Genomic DNA, 17,765 nt, shown 5'->3' on the forward strand with positions numbered 1-17,765 from the left:
CACATAGGATTGCCTAGCCAAGCTGTCACTTGGAAGTCTAAAATGTTGGAGCTTGATATTCAGCTGCACTAGCAATGGGGGAAGCCTCCAGTGCAGTCAGACAACTAATACTCACACTAGCAAACCATGTGTGCAAAAAAATTTCAGCAGTCTGGTTATTATATGGCAACTAAATCTGCTTGCATCTTTGCACTGGTCCCACCAGCAAAGACATTGTAAGTGGTAAATGTTGGCAAACGAGTGTAAATAGCTCCAATCCATTTCTGTTAACTATGTATCAAACTTTCAGTTAAAACCAAAAACCCAATATAGAGGCACATTGCAATAATTAATTAATTACTAAATATACAAAAGTTGGAGCAAACACCTACAAGCACTTCGTATTGCTAATGCAAATAATAAATACAAATGGCATTTTTTATTGATAGTGGCAAATGATCCAAGAAACTAAGCTTAAACGGCATCAGCCAAAAAAAAAAAAAAAACAAAACAGACTGCCCACAGCACTTGTCCAACCCGCTGTAATAATCTGTATAGTCCTTAAAATTTATTCGAACTACTCGCATCCATAACACTAGATGGAAGTTTCTTCCAATAATAAACTACCTGCTGGCTGCAAGCAAATTTCCACACATCAATCCTGCAGCCATATTTCAATTTCTATCTGATCAATGATTACCAACATGGATTCTGTCAATGTCAATCCACTGATAATATATTGCCTTGTATTACCTATCTATGGACAAATTCAGTGGAAACGCTTGGTGAAACTGAGGCAGTTGCTCTTGATGTTTCAAATGCTTTTGATTGTGTTTGTTATAAAGGTCTGCATATATAAGCTTCTATCTTATGGATTGCCAACTGTTTTTCATAATAGGTATCCAGTTTTTCTCTCTGACTGCTCACTGTGGGTGATGATAAATGGATCTCTCTTTTAACTTCTCCACTAATACTGGTGTTCTCCAAGGTTTTTTCCTCACACTCTTTTCCTATTAATTACCTTCCATTGATTGGAAATCATATCCATAGTTTCGCAGATGATAACACATTGCATTCCACCTTACAGCTTGAGAAACTTTGCCCTGCAAAAACAGCTTCAACTTCTCGAATATCCACTACCAGTTCCTTAAGATAATTTAGTTAATCTCAAGCCTTCTAAAATTCAGTCCTGTTTTATATCTTGCAAAACGGATTCTTCTCCTATGCTTATATTCAATGACACTTGGATTTCTAGCCAAGATTATATATCTCTATTAGGAATTACCCTGACTTCTAATCCCTGCCCGCCCACCCAAATCACAAATATTGCTTCCCCTGCATCTAAAAAATGGATTTCTGTACAAATCTCAAATTTGTCCCCATAGAATATTGTTCCCATACTTCTAGGGTGGTGCCTCCCATAAAAAAAAAAAAAAGGCAGTTTGCCTAAAAATCCACCTCTTGCAAAGTTTCTCTCTCCACTCTGTCTCATAGATATTCTGTTTCTGCTGCATGCCTTTTTTTTTTTTCTATATATACTTTCATGTGCACTGTTCTTCTGATTTGCCTTCTATAATTCCCCACCCCCCTTTCTTCCAAACCAGTCTAAACATGTGTCACAACCAGTAACATCCACTTACTGTTCAACTTCAAAACTCACAAAACCAGCTTTCTTCTTCACCATCATTTATTCCTTCAGCTTCTGTTTTCTGGAACAATCTCTCTTCACACATATTTCCTGAAAATTATAATCTATAGAAATTCAAGGCTAATGTGCACAAGTATCTTCTTTCATTTTCACAACCTACAATCCACGTACAGTACCAAGTATTATAGGTTCTAATACCTGTCGTTTGGGGGTTTTCATTAAAAAAAAATTTCTGTCTTGGGTATTGGTTGAACAAAAAAAAAAAAAAAGGATGCCATCAGCAGTTAGCTTACTCAATCCAGTCAAAGCCTTAAATGCCTTGAACAGATCACCTTGAAGGTGCCTAGTTTCCAGATGCTGCAGTTTGCAGAACTGAAGACTTTCTTGGTAGAGTACCCTTTCCCCCCATTACATGTCCCTCCTAAAATGAGGTTTGCAGACCTGTATGCAATACTCAAGATGTGTCCTGACCAATTTTTTTACAACAGGATAGTCAACTACTTATCCCTGCTGGCAAAATTGCTATATATCATTGACAAAACCCCTATGACCTGTCCTAGCAACCTGTCTGCACTGTTCAGAAAAATTCATGTCTGACTGCACAACTACATCCAGTTTTTTTCATTCTCTACCAATCTCAGCATGATACCACACAGTTGGTATGTTATTCTTTGATTACTTCTAACCATATACAGTACTTAGGATTTTTCAATGTTAAACTTTAATTGCCACTTCTCAGCCCATCTGCCTATTTTTTTATATTTTGTTGCAGTATCATTCCCTTATAAACCAACCTGCAAATCAAATTTAAACCTTATAAACCAATAAACCAATCAGCAAATTTAGACATTAAGCCTGATATGCCTTCTTCAGTATCATTAGTAAATATTGAAAACAACAATGAGCCAAGCACTGAACCACGAGATAACTCCACTAACAACATTAGCCCCCATTGATAATCACTCGTCTTCTCCCGCTCATCCATCTATAACAATAATTTCTTTCTAATGCTACACTTCTCCAATTTGTACAGCAGTCTTTTATGTGTTATAGTATCAAAAGCTTTTCTGAAATCTAGGTATATTATGTCAAAATGATTTTTTTTGCATCTAGTTCCTTTGCAACTGCATCACAGTGTCCCATCAGTTTGGTCAGATAATATTGTCCCTTAACAAATTCATGCTGTGACCGAAGTATAACTGCATTCTTGTCTAGATGGACAAGAATTACATCTTTACATCTTCACCCTTTGATTCATCCTCCTACCCCTTGTGAATAGGCAAAAGATGAGAGTGGGGAATCATCTCCATATGCACATCTCCAATCTACAGCGACCTCCCTTGTCATAGTATGCTCTCATAATTATGGCCAGCAGTCCATTAACCCCTTTTGCTGCTTCTCTTAATATAATTAGATAGATCCCATATGCCCTTTGTGTACCTTATTTTCTTTTAGCTTTAACAGTTTCTTTTCCTCCTTCTCAGTTATCGCAAAATCATTTAGCTCCCTGTTAGAATTTGATACACTTCTAGCATTCACTTCTGGCAATTGGGCCCTGGAAAGATTGTGCAAGGCTCAAGGGGTAGAATTTTTTTCGCCTGGTCTGTACTTGTTAACAGGAGAGACTGCTTCTATAGGGATGGGATACACTTAAATAGAAAGGGTGCAAGAATATTTGCTAATGCTATCGAGGCAGTGTTAGGTGGGTCAGAAAACTGCTAGCTTGGGGGGGGGATACAGGGACTAATAGATTAATAGTAGCCACTGGTAGAGGTGAAAGTGATTTTGCACTGCTTCTATTGGAATGAGCAGCAGTCTGGAAAACAAGATGCAGGGTATTTCAGACTGCTGGGAGTCATTGTGGTACAAGTAAACACATGGATTGTGTTAGGGTAGCTAAGAATAGGAACAGGTGCAGGTATACTTGCATGTACACCAATGCTAGGGCCGACCGGGCTAGCCGGGTGGGTAAAGTGCCTACCTGGCAACCCAAAGGTCGCGGGTTCGAATCCCGCCTCGGGCTTGGATCAAAGTACTGCAAAAACCTTGGGAGGTGCAATATGGCCACAGAAGCCGATGCGCCAACAACTACCAAAAAAAAAAAAAAAAACCAATGCTAGGAGTTCGGTAAATAAATTTTATGAATTTGAGGTATTTCTCAGAACATCAAAGGCAGATATTGTTGGGATATCAAAGACATGGTGTCACACAGATATAAGGAATGCAGAACTGGAATTTGGGAAGTACAATGTGTACAGGAAGGATAGACAAGATAGGAAGGGAGGAGGGGGTTATACTATTAGTTAGGAAACACATAAAATCCAAGGAAGTGAAGCCAGTCGACATCACTGGACAGTGCAATGTCGAGTCAGTTTGGTGTGGCATAAGCATTGGGAGATCAAAATTGAGTAGGAATGTGTTATAGACTTAATGACTCTGATGAGTATAATAAGGAACTGTACAGGGAAATAGAGTGGGCCAGTAAATCAGAGAGTTTTATAATGGGGGATTTTAATTTCCCAGATATTGACTGGAATTTGTGGGTTGGTCTCACACACTAGCAAGACTTTTGTGGATTTATTGGATGATTGTTTTCTACATCAGCATGTTCAGGAGGCAACTAGAGGGAGTAATACTCTTGATCTGATTATCAGTAGTGATTCTTCATGCATTAAGAATCTGCAGTTGAAGGAACCACTAGGTGCAGTGATCACAGTGTGCTGAAGTGAGATTTACTCAAAGAGGTAACTGCCATCAGGGGTAAAGGAAAGGGTTTTTGCTTTCGTAAAGGTGACTACGGTGGTCTGAGACAGTATTTAAATTCTGTACAGTGGGACCAACTGATGATGTTACCAACAGCAAATTCAAAATGGGAAGCATTCAATGAATTTATCTTGGAAGCTACTAGAATCTACATACCAACTAAGAAATATTGTTCAAGGTTTAGGCCTAAATGGATGCAGATGAACTAATGAGACATGTGGCAGAGAAGAAAAATGCATGGGATACATATAAATTAATGGGTGACATGGAAGCCTATGATAGATATAAGCTGGTCTATAACCAAGTCACAAAGGAGATTAGGCAGGCAAAGGCAGATTATGAGAAATCCTTGGCAAAGGATGCAAAGGAAAACAACAAAGAGTTCTTTACCTATATAAACTCTAGAAGGAAAGAGATGAATTAGATTGGTCCACTGGATATTGATGGTTCAACTGTTGATGATCCTGCTCAGGTGGCTAACAAACTGAGTATTCTGCGTCTACATTCACCCATGAGCAGTTGTTCGGGGGGGGGGGAGTCCTAGAGGTGAGTTAAACTTTGGCAGTGAGCTGGATGATTTTGTAATAACTGAGAGTAAAGCGGAGGAGAAATTGTTGAAGATAAACATAAAAAAGGCACCCAGGGTGGACGGGATCTATCCAGTTATATTAAAGGAGGCAGCAAAGGAAGTAAGCAAACCCTTAGCCATAATTATGAGAGCTTCTTTGGACTCAGGGGAGGTAACCATGGACTGGAGATATGCAAATGTGACCCCAATTCACAAAGGAGGATCAAAGGGCAACACAAGTAATTATAGACCTGTTAGTTTAACTTCTGTTCCAGAAAAATTAATGGAGGCACTGGTTAAAGAAGCACTGCAAGATCATCTAGACAAGACTTCAGTTATAGCTCGGACACAGCATGGTTTTGTTAAGATTTTGTCTTGCCTGACCAATTTGATTGGATACTATGGTGTGGTCACAAAGGAACTGGATGCAGGGAATAACTTTGACATCATATATTTGGATCTTAGAAAGGCTTTTGATACTGTTGCACATAGAAGACTGCTGCACAAATTGGAGCAGTGTGGCATTGGAGGCAAATTACTGCTATGGATAAAGGGATGGTTGAATGGGAGAAGACAGAGTGGTAATCCAATGGGCACCACTCATCGTGGACTAATGTTATTAGTGGAGTCCCTCAGGGTTCAGTATTGGGTCCATTGTTGTTTTCTGTATTTATAAATGATATTGATGATGGTATATCAAGCTTAATGTCCAAGTTTGCAGCCTATACGAAGGTTGGCAGGGTTGTTAAGGGCACTAATGACAGTACACTGCTGCAACAGGATCTAGAAAAGTCAAGCAGATGGGCTGAGAGTTGGCAAATTAAGTTTAACATTGACAAATGTAAAGTACTACATATGGGAAGCAGCAATCCCAGAGTGATATATCAACTCTGTGGTACTACACTGACAGTGGTAGAGAACAAAAAGGACCCGGGGGGTAATTGTGCAGGCAGATATGAAGTTTTCTGAGCAGTGCAGATGGTCATGGTGTCTTGTCAATGATATATAGTAGATATATAGAGAGTAGCTCATGGTGTCTTGTCAATGATATATAGGAATTTTTCTAGCAGGGATAAGGAGGTGATTATCCCCTTATATAAGGCAATGGTCAGGCCACACCTTGAGTACTGTATACAAGAATCTGGAGGCCTCATTTTAAGAAGGATCTAGAGCTGTTGGAACAAGTACAGAGAAGGGCAACAAGATTAGAATGGAACGAAGGGTTGCTCTTATGAAGAAAGGCTTAAATTTTGCAAGTTATAGTGTCTGGAGACTAGGCACCTGCGAGGTGATCTGATTGAGGTGTATAAAGCCTTGAATGGCTTGAGCATGCTCAATGCTGATGGAATTCTTCTTCTTGCTTGAATAATCATTTGAGAGGGCATAAATTCAAATTGAGGAAAGACAGATGTATGATAGATGTGCAGAAGTCTGCCTTTAGCCAGCGGATTGGTTGGTTGGTGGAACAGACTTCCATCCTTTGTTGTGGAAGTTGATAGCCTAAATAAGATTAAGCCTGAGCTGTACAGGTACTTGGAACGAACGGAGTGGTGAAATGGGAGCATGGTTTTTTTTTTTTTTTTTTTTGCTGATGCTACATAATCTTGCTTTCTTGCATCATATGCCTTTACTAATGCTAATGCATCACCATCTCAAAAAAATTCCTCATGTATGAATATAGATGCAAAATTGTATTCAGTTTGTCAGCAACCTGCTCAGAATCATTGACAGTTAAACCATTTGCATCTAGACCAATGTGATCATTACCTTCCTTGTGTTTACATAACTTTTCTTTGCAAGAGACATCTAATAATCTGCCTTAGCTTGCTAATTCCCTTCATGACTTGATTGCAGACTAGTTTATATCTACTAGGTTTCAGTATTGCTCGGTAATTCATATGCATCCCATGTAATTTTCTTCTCTGCCATAATCAGATCAAGAGTAGTACTTTGTCTTGTTTCCGCTCTAAAATGCTTCTGTGAGTGAGCAACCCACAAGTTTCAGTCAGTTTCTGGAAAGTTGAAATTTTCGATTATAAGATGTTCTGATTTACTGTCCAATTCTGTTTCTTAATATAGATGTTCATTTGACCTATAACTCACCTCCTGTTCTCATTTTTGCTTTTGCAGTGCATATGTCACTCCAAACTGACACTGACTCAATGTCAGTTGGCACACTGCTTTAGTATCTATGTGCTTAACTTCTTAACTAAAAGCATAATCCATCCCCCACCACATTCTTTCTGTCCCTTTTTCCTAAGTTGCTGACAAAACAAAACCAAATGAGTGTCCAGGCTGTGACCTCACTGAGGGGAAGTTTATTACTAAACTCTACAGTAAATGCCCAGAAATTTTAATGAGCTTATTCAATTGTTGCTTAGAGTTGGCACCTTTTCCTTCAGTTTAGAAAACTGCTTTTCTAAAGGTTAACCAGAAGGCCTGGCAAATTTAGGCAAAGTTCTTGAACATTTTCTGTCTCGTCATATTATCACTTTATTGAAAATAATGACTCTTGTATCCAATCAGTTTGGTTTTATTTGAAGCATTGGAACTGAAGATGCTTTGGTCAAATTTTTTCATAGGTTTAAATAGAATGACTATAAATACCACTCCTTCAGTTATATGACATAATTTCTAATTACGTTATATAACTAAAGTGGACAATTGATATTTCTAAAAGACACTTGAGAATACTTTAGTTTTCTTGTGGTGGGACAGCATCCTTTCCCAACAAAAGGACACATAGAATAACAGTTTAACATAAGCCTTAGGTGGAGCTAAATTGATTCTTATGCTGCTTCTGTTAGAACACACCAACTAGGAAATCAAGGTGATGGCGACTATAAGTCCTGCAGATAGCCCTCGTGGTACAAACAATTACATTGGATTTTTTGGGGGTACTAGAAGCAAAAATAGATGCACACATACAGTGGCAGACAAAAAAACTGCATCACCTTAAAAAAAAAGTAACATTTGTCGTGAAACATATAAGATATTGTTTGATTACAGTCATTTTGTTTGATGCAAAGCAAAGGTATTGCGTCAGATAATGCTTCTATTGCATCAGACAGTAATTGTCTGATGACAATTACTTAAACAAGGTATTGCATCAGCCGTTTCTATAAACACTGCATTGGAAGGGTATACGTGCTCATTAGTATCCTATTTTCCTCAGGTGTAAGTATGGCTTCGTATGTTCAGTTGACACCAAGAAAAAAAGTGTAGCTGTTGCTCTGTCCCAGGAAGGGCTTTCTATGTATGCTATTACTGATAAAATAGGCTGCCACCAGTCTACAGTATCCTGGGTGCTGAAATTAAAGCATAAATCCAGTGACCTGGATCAGGCAGTAAAAGAGTGACTATGCCTTCCCAAAATCTATATTTGAAACGGCTATGCCTTTATAATCACCATGCTAGTGCTCCTGATCTAAAACTGGACTTTCAGATTGCCTCTGGAGTTGAAACAAGTGCACGAACTATCCAAAGACTGCTTTCAGAATGTGGTCTGCATGCCTATTGGCTCAAGAAAAAGCCTTTGTTGACCCAACAAATGAGGAAGAAGTGAATTGCTTGGGCTAAAACGCATGTTTCATGGACAAAAGAGCAATGGGACACAGTCATCTTTTCTGATGAATCGAAATTCAACTTACATTGCTCAGATGGGAAGCGATATGTCAGAAGACAAAAATCGGAGGCATACCATCCTGACTGCATAACAACCGATTGTGAAGTTAAATGGTCTGGGGATGCATAACAAGCAAAAGGGGTGGGGCAAATTAAGTTTATTAACGGAATGGTGAATGCAGAAACCTACACTGCTATCTTGGAGGAGTGCCTGAAACCTGTTATTAGGGATGAACACACAGATGTCCAAAACTGCATTTTTCAACAGGACTCAGCACCTTGCCACACAGCAAAATTGGTAAGTTTATGCTATTTAGATTTAATGATATTTTGTCTTGTCTCACAAGACTTAAAACATATTTACACCAATGTTTTCCCTCATTTTTCATACCTTAGAAATGCTGCCATTACAGTATTGGACTGGCCTGGCAACAGTCCAGATTTGAACCCTATTGAAAATTGCTGGTATATAATGTCATCTAAAATTGCTCAGAATTGCTCAAAATTGCTCAGAATCCAACAAGTAAGATTCAGCTGCAGGAGAGCATTGTAAGGGTGTGGTACAACAAAATTGGGCAACCGTATATCCAGAAGTTGATTAACTCTATGCCAGATCATTGCAAGGTTGTAATTGCAGCCAGCTCGAGGAGGAACAACAAAATATTGAGGACTTATTTTGCTAATTTACAGTACATAATACTATTACGTTAACTTGCCATTTCAGTTTGTACACATAAATGCAATAAAATGTGTTTGGTTGTCATGATTGCCATTTGCATGATTTCTCATATTTCCATTAATTATGCATTTTATCCTTTGGGAAGATATTTATGGCAATTAGGTATATCAGGTTGAGTCTTTTTATTGGATTTCATTCACAGAGATATATATCCCATCTAACAAATGCATTTCGAACATTTCTGCACCCCACAATGCAGTGCAAAACACATTATTTGCAAAATTCACAAGTGATGCAGTTTTTTTGTCTGCCACTGTATTATATCAATAGTGCCTTGTTTGTATACTTTCCTCAATTATTCATAAATTCAAACAGCTGAGTTTTCTCCTGACTTCAAAAGGAACTCCATTATTGGTGGAAATGGGCATCAGTTTGACTGTTAATAATTTAGATCTGTAATAGACAGATACTTTTATTTTGGCTTCTTATGTCTTAATATCAATGCTAGTAACATATGCTAACTGAATTATAAAAAAAATTTAACCCAAGAGATTTACTTATGGAGCACCAGTCCCTGTATGTTTACTTATAAATAACATAATTAATCTTAATCTAATCTTAATAGATAGAAACCATTTATTATCATTTCCTCATTGTGTTGTAACCTTGGCCAATAATTTGTAACTGACATTACTTGAACATTAGGACTAGATGCAGTTGTTATTGTTGGGTTTTAGGTGCATCAGTGACTAGATCATATTGTGCCAACTGTTTGTTCACAATGTAATCTGCTTGCTAGGCAGGCTGAAATATGGCCTTTTGGTTGAGTTTTGTCACCAGGAAACCATCTGCTATCTGACGAGGAACCAGTTATCAGTGTCTCATTGTTTAAACAAATGGCTAATTTGCCTCTTGTCAAGACTGTGTATTGGAAAGTAATGCAATACCAGAGGCAAGACCATTGCACAATTTAAATCCTGCTGTCTGCAAAAATTGATGAAAGGACAAGACAGTGCTGCAGGCATTCTATTTCAGTGAACCTAAAGAGCTCTAGCTGCATTATAACTTTGAATTTCTCCTTTTTAATGCCATCTGTTATTCGGTAAACTTCATAACTTAGCTCGAACTGCTCTGATCATAATGATTGCATGACCTTGACCAGTTTGACATTTTGGCTCCTCTAAATAGCTCAGAGAAAAGGACAATAAAAATTGCCCAAAGCAGACAGAGCTGGAAATGCTTGTTTCAGTTGAGGGTAAATCTCTTCCATAAACAGCAACTTGCTGATGTGTGCAAGCAATACATTTAATTCCACACTCCCAAAATTATTTTGGGGCCATCATAAATAGTCATACAGCTTGCTAGATGTACTAAAGTAGTGAGAAAAACAACAAGCAGTTCCACTTCACTCACTTTGACTTCCCATTCCATGCCAATTCTACAGAATAGAAGGCGTAGTGATCTTGAGCTGCTTGTTTGTTTATGTTACTGCTGTGGTTATAATGGCAGTAAAAATGAAACAGAGATCTTTGTTGTTACCGCTGAGAAACTGATAACTTCACCATGGTACATTATTAAAAGCAAGATGTCATTTAAATTGATAACGACTGTACATACCTCATTGTGATTATTCTTTAAGAAGACTAGTTAATTTTTTTTCCTCTCCAATGCAAAAAGATTTTTTTTTGCTGAAACGTCTTCATTGATATACCAGGTATGTGTTTAACAATGACATTATATTATTGACAACATTTGCTGTGGCTTTATTATTCATTTGTTTCTATTTAACTGTTATTTATATTGTCAACCACTAGCACTCACTTCTATTCATTATAGAAGCGTACAGATGTAAATAAGTTCAGTTGTTAGTGCTTAATAGTCACTGAAATGTACTTCTTCAAAACTGCTCACTCACTAAGCATACCTCTCTAAAATCCAAAAAAATTTAAAGCCTAGTACATTTCAATCCCCAAGGATGCTGGATTTTAAGAAGTTTACTATATTAATATGACATATCTGTTACGGAATGACATATTCATGTTTGCTGTAGTTGCAGTTGTGCTTAGTTTCCATAAAATCTAGCTTGCTTCTTTATCTTCTATTCCACCATTACATGAAGCATTTTTTTTTTACTTCAGTATAAATCTGTAAAAGTAAGAATATTTAAAATTTATGCTGTAGTAATAAAAATAGATCTTCACCATTCTTGTTTAATTTTGTTATGCGCAGGCAAAAATGTGGAAAACTTACTACAGCGTATGTTTGAAAATGAACTTCAAGTAGATGATATTGGACCTACAGACCTTGAAGAAGTGGAATTAAGTGAAAGATAATCTCCTGATACAAAATTAGATAATTTATAGTGATTAACATGTTGAAAATTTTTTTAAATACTGGGAATATAAAATTATCAGTTCTAGAATTGATAGTATTCACTTCTAGAATATGGTTACATGTGTATGCATTGTACAGGCAAGTATTCCATCCTGGCTTTTGTTGGAGATTTTTCATATAATTAGGTTGTATATTAACCTTATTGATTTTGCTGTCATTTACCATTCTGTCTAACCCCTTAAATTCAATTTATAAGTTTTCAACTTTGGAAATGCCTTTTAATAATATTAAAAAGCCCAAGTATAAAAGATAGTTTTATGACAAAAATGATACAGGGTACATCAAATGTTGCTTCACTTATTTGGTGTCTTATAATAATTGTTGTTTTTACACAGAAGAAACATACTGTGAGAAAAATTAGTACAAACCAAAAGTTGCAATGGAAGTAACAGTTACATTTCGGTATGACCAATTCCATTATGCAGGCACATATTCCAAAGGTAATCAACTTCTTGATAGACATGCAATAACATGTCTAGTGTAACTGTGCTGGTCACCGTTGTGGTCCTTCCCTTCAAATTATTCACATCAGTTGGGGTGGGGAGGGAAGGAGACACCTGTAAGTCTGGTCCTTAACTCTTTCAGCAATAAGTTTATAAACCGTGTTGTTGTACCCTGAGGAATGAAGCAGGGGGGGTTGTGAATTTTTTTTTTTATATTTATATATGAATGCTTTTAAATATAAATTTTTTTTTTTATTCTGATTTAGTTGACCAATATTACAGTAAAATTATTTCAAAAATCACATCAGAATCATTTCACTTTTTAAAAAGTGGCAAAAATCTGAAAGAAATTTGAAAAATAATCAAATAATTTATAAAAAACTTTTTTTTTTAATGTAATACTATCTTCTACACCTGTTTATATATCACTATTCAATTACATCAACTTTTAAATTCCAAAAAATTGTCTTTTGTAAGCCAGAATCCGATGACAATGGCTGACAGACATGAATCCTCTCTTCCATTTAGAAAATCTAGTTTCATTTTGAAATCTATTATAAATTGTGTCTACAATCACTTACAAACACTGATAACAGATGATGGCACTTACTGAATGAGTTTCACATACTTTGAAATCACCTTGTCCTACTCCTTGGGGCCCATATATACATATGTATACTCTAGAAAGGATTTGTGTAGCACCACAAAAAAAAAAAAAAAAAAAAAATCAGTGGCTGTGTGGGTCAGTGAATGAGCTGGCTGCAGAATTGGACCTCCGCACCCACCCATCAACTTGAAAGTGGAGGGCAAAGTAGATTTTATTATCGTTATGGAAGTAAAGGGTTCACCATCTTGTTAGAAGAGCATGTTGTAGCTGGGATCAGATAATTCTCTAAAATATCTCGATATGTGTGCCACTAATTACTCTTTCTGTGAAGAATGGGCTGTGCACTTTTCTGAAACTTTCAGCACAAATCATATTAACTTATTTGGCACTTTCTCAGATGTATTAGCATCATTAGCAATCTTAAAAATCATCAACCAAAATAAAAATAAAAAAAATACACACACTTCACGCATCCTGATTCTCCAAAACTTTGTCTAGTTCTTTCTTGAATTTAATCAAGCCATCCACTTCCACAACAAAGGATGGAAGTTTGTTCCAACGATCAACACCCACTGGCTGAAGGCAGACTTTTGCACATCTGTCCTGCAACCATCATTCCTCAATTAGAATATATGCCCCGTCATGTGTGTAGTCTCAGCAAGAGGAAGAATGCCATCAACATCCAAGGCCTTAAACACCTCAATCAGATCTCCTTGCAGGTGTCTAGTTTCCAGACTCTGCAATTTGCAGAACTTAAGACTTCCTTGGTAAGAACATCCTTTTGTTCCCTTCACCAATCTGGTTGCCATTCTGTGCACCCATTCCAGCAGATCTACATACTTCCTAAAGTGAGGTCTCCAGACCTATATACAAAATTCAAGATGCAATAACTGTGGCCTTGTACAAAGGGGTAATCACCTCTTTATCCCTGCTGGAAGAGTTTCAGTATATCATTGACAACCCAATGAGCTAACGTGGCAGCCTGTCTACACTGTTCAGAGAATTTCATATGTGACTGCACAGTTACTCCCAGGTCTTTTTCATTTTCTGCTACACTGTAGTACCACACAGTTAATATGTTAATCTAGGATTTCTGCTACCCATATGCCATGCCTTGTATTTGTAAATGTTAAACTTCAACTGCCCATCAACCTAATTTTCCTAGGTCTTCTTGCAATAGCTTACCCTGATTGCTGTCATTAGTCACCCTTCCAACCTTTGTAGTACCTGTAAACCTAGACATTAAGCCTGATATACCTCATCTATATCATTAATAAATATTAAAAACAACAGTGAGCTAAGAACACTGAATTCTGGGGGATTCCACTAATAACATTAGTCTGCAAAGAACAGTGCCCATTGATAACTACTCTGTCTTCTCCCACTTAAACATCCCTTTATCCATAGCAGTAACTTGCTCCAGTTTGTATAAAAGTCTTTTATGCACAACAGTCTCAAATGCCTTCCTGAAATCCAAGTATATAATATCAAAATTAGTTTTTGCGTCCAGTTCCTTGGTTACTGCATCATAGTATCCAATCAGATTGGTCAGACAAGACTACCATTTAACAAATACAGGCTGTGACTGCAGTATAATTGCATTCTTGTCAAGATGGTCCTGCATTACTTCTTTAACCAGATGCCATTATTTCCCTAGGAACAGACATTAAGCTAACAGGCCTGTAATTATCAGATCACCTTTTGATTCCCCTTTGTGAAGTGGAGATACATTCACACATCTCCAGTCCATAGGGACCTCTCCTGAATCCAAGGATTCTCACATAATTATGACCGACGGTTTGCTTACTTCCCTTGCTGCCTCCCTTAATATAATTGGATAGATCCCAGACACCTTTTATATACTGTAATACTTTGTATAACACGGTTAATTGATTCCAAGGAAGAACCACATTATTACATACGATGGATTATTGCTTTTTTATTTATTATTATTTTTTTTTTATTTTGCCAAACATATGCCTTGCTGGTCTTTAATTACCCTGTAATGCCTTACCGTGATCAATTATTTATTACTTGGTACCAGAAACAATTTTGGCTAAGGTAGAGAAAGCCCACACGAGAAGCACGCAAAAATGTTTACCAAGCCAGCAACAATATAAGTGTTGTTACAGCAAAGTACTTTTACCGGTAAATTTATCGAACTTTTGCATGCTTCTGAACATGTGGGCATTCTTTACCTTCACCACAATTTTTTATTGTTTTGAAAAAAAGTTCAACAATGAAGTTTGTACACACTTTTTCTTCTATTTCTCACTATTCATGTCGAACTCTAGAGCTTCATTCAATGTTAGGATCAGCATTCATAAGAAAATCAGAAACATCTTTGACCTGCTTGGACATCTTCATAATTTTTTTTCTTCTTCATCTTCGTATGCTTGCTGGTCCTCAATTTGCAGAAGAGTTTCACCATCAAGCTCTTGTGAATGCGATTCCACGTATTGGTGTATATCTGTGGCATTAAAATTCTCAAATCGAAGATCATTTCCAAGCTGAGCGACATTTTTCGGAAATGTTATTAATTTGCATTTCAAATTCTGTAGAACCTTTAGCACAGTGTGGTAAAATACGGTGCCATACAGTCCACATATTTCTTGCCATTACTTCAAGCCATGAGTCACCAACATTTTCAATAGCATTTTTGATACTGTAATTCTTCCATAATTCTGTCAAAGTTATTGCACTATTTCATGTTGTAGCCCTTATAGCTTGAGAAAAGATTCTTCTCAAACAGTATGCCTTAAGTGCAGCAATGACTCCTTGGTCCATTGGCTGCAATAATGATATCGTTGTTGGGTGGTAGGAAAATAATTTTAACATTTTCATTCAAGTCGCCAATGAAACTGGAATGAGAAGGGGCATTGTCTAATAAGAGTAAAATTTTAAAATCTATGTCGTTAGTCTGGCAATAATGTTTGACTGTAGGACAAAAATATGTTGTGAACCAATATTCAAACAATGCATGCGTTACCCACATTTTTTTTATTTGAACACCATATAATGGACAGAGTGGTTTTTGCATATCCCTTGAGAACTCATGGATTTTCGGCACGGTAAATAATTAGGCTTTAATCTACAATCACCGCATACATTTCCTCCTAATAAAAGTGGCAGCCAGTCTTTGAAGGTTTATATCCTTTCTGCAACTTCTCATTTGCTGCTAAATAAGTTCTCAAAGGCAATTTCTTCCAGAATAATCCCGTTTCGTCTACATTGAATATTTGCTCATCCTTGTAGCCACCTTTTCAACAATTTCTTTTAACTCACTGGGAATTTTGCAGCAGCGTAATTGTCTGCACTCACACTTTCACTTGCAATTCGAACATTGTGAAGTCCCATTCGTGTTTTAAAGTTATAAAACCATCCACAACTTGTGCAGTGGTACAATCTCCATCTTTTTCGTTTTCTTTTATCACTTTCCATAGGTTTGCTGCTTTGGCTTGAATGGTCATTTGACTTAAAGGTTGCAGTCTTCGATCCAAATCATTAAAAGACGTTCCATGTGATCCACAGTAGAAGTCCTTTGTTTAAAAGTCACTTTTGTCATATATGATGAAGTGGCTATTCCATGTTCTTTAATTTTCATTTTGTTTTTAATTACAGTTCTAACTGACGACTCGTTAATTCCTTTATCATGTGCTATTTTAGCAAATGATACACCATCTTTGTGAGTCTTTATAATTTCAAGTTTTAATGTTAACCATTTACGGTTTCTTGATTTGCTATCTTGTTGGCCTTTCTTTTTTTCACTCATAATTACTGTATTAATAAAATAATTTTCACAATGCAAACTGCGAGATAGTCAATACAACCACAAGCAACTGAGACGATAACAAGCAAACATAACTGTCCTCCAACTACGCTAATACAACACTGAAGTGTGAACTGCTTGCACGAACATTGCCGCACACAGCGTTGTTGTATGTGGCAACATAGCGGTTATGGCCGACAACTGATTTTGACATTCACATTTGTTTTAAAATTATAAATCTTTTTAAATTATTTTCAAAATTATAAATTGCATTGTAGCAAAACCTATGCTGATCAAAACAGCATTACACAAGGTATTACAGTATTTAGCTTCAACAGTTTCTCTTCCACTTTCCTTTCAGGTATTGCAAAATCATTTGGCTCTCCAGTAAAGTTCAATAAACTTCTAGCATCTCCTAAAGAATTTCTCATGTATGAATGTAGATGCAAAATACCTATTCAGTTTTTCCAACCTGAGCAGGGTCATCAACAGTTAACTCATTGACATCAAGTGTCTCAAAGTGATTCATCTCCTTCCTTCTTACTGCTAATTTAAGTCATAGAAGCCTTTGCTGCTTTTCTTTGCCTGAGACTTCTCACAATTTGCCTTAACTTGCCTAACTTCATTTGTGACTTGATTACAGACTAATTTATATATACCATAGGCTTGTATATCACCTGATAATATATATGAATCCCACAAGTCTAATTAGTTCATCTGGCATCCATTTAGGTCTAAGCCTTGAACTGTATTTCTTACTTGGTATGAAAAACCTAGTAGCTTCTATGATTACATCACTGAATGCTTCTCATTTAGAATTTGCTATTGGTAACGCCATCAGTTGGTCCCACTGCATAGAATTTAAAAACAGTCTCAGACCACTCTATCTACTGTTATGAAAGAAAAATCCTTTCCCATTACCCTTGACAGTAGTTATGTCTTTAATTAAATTCTGCATTATTACACAGTGATCACCGTCACTCAGTTGGTCATTTACCTGCAGTTTCTTAATGCATGAGGAATCACTATTGATAACCAGATTAAAATTATTACTTCCTCTTGTTGCCTCCCTAAAATGCTGCTGTTGAAACAGTCATCCAATAGAGGAAATCTTGCTAGTGGGTGAGTAACCAACCCACAAATTCCAGTCAACGTCTGGAAAGTTCAAATCCCCCATTATAAGACATTCTGATTTACTAGCCCACTCTGTTTCTCTGTGTGGTTGTTTGGTATACTCATAACAGTCGTAAGGCCCATAGCACTCTCCTTCTGTCATTTTTGTCACACCAAA

The 17,765-nt window shown here is 36.9% G+C and overlaps 1 protein-coding gene across 1 annotated transcript in view; it reads left to right on the forward strand.

Moving 5' to 3' along the window:
* Positions 1 to 11,594, forward strand: part of LOC150081911 (uncharacterized) — a 370,485-nt gene extending 358,891 nt beyond the window's left edge. The window contains 1 exon segment of the mRNA XM_090380362.1: positions 11,491 to 11,594. Within this exon segment, the coding sequence (XP_090236488.1) occupies positions 11,491 to 11,594 (104 nt within the window).
* Positions 11,595 to 17,765: the final 6,171 nt, after the last annotated feature.

The sequence above is a fragment of the Mastigoproctus giganteus genome, chromosome 8 (genome assembly GCF_048544385.1).
Source record: "Mastigoproctus giganteus isolate SK-2022 chromosome 8, ASM4854438v1, whole genome shotgun sequence".
In the NCBI taxonomy this organism is placed as follows: domain Eukaryota; kingdom Metazoa; phylum Arthropoda; class Arachnida; order Uropygi; family Thelyphonidae; genus Mastigoproctus; species Mastigoproctus giganteus.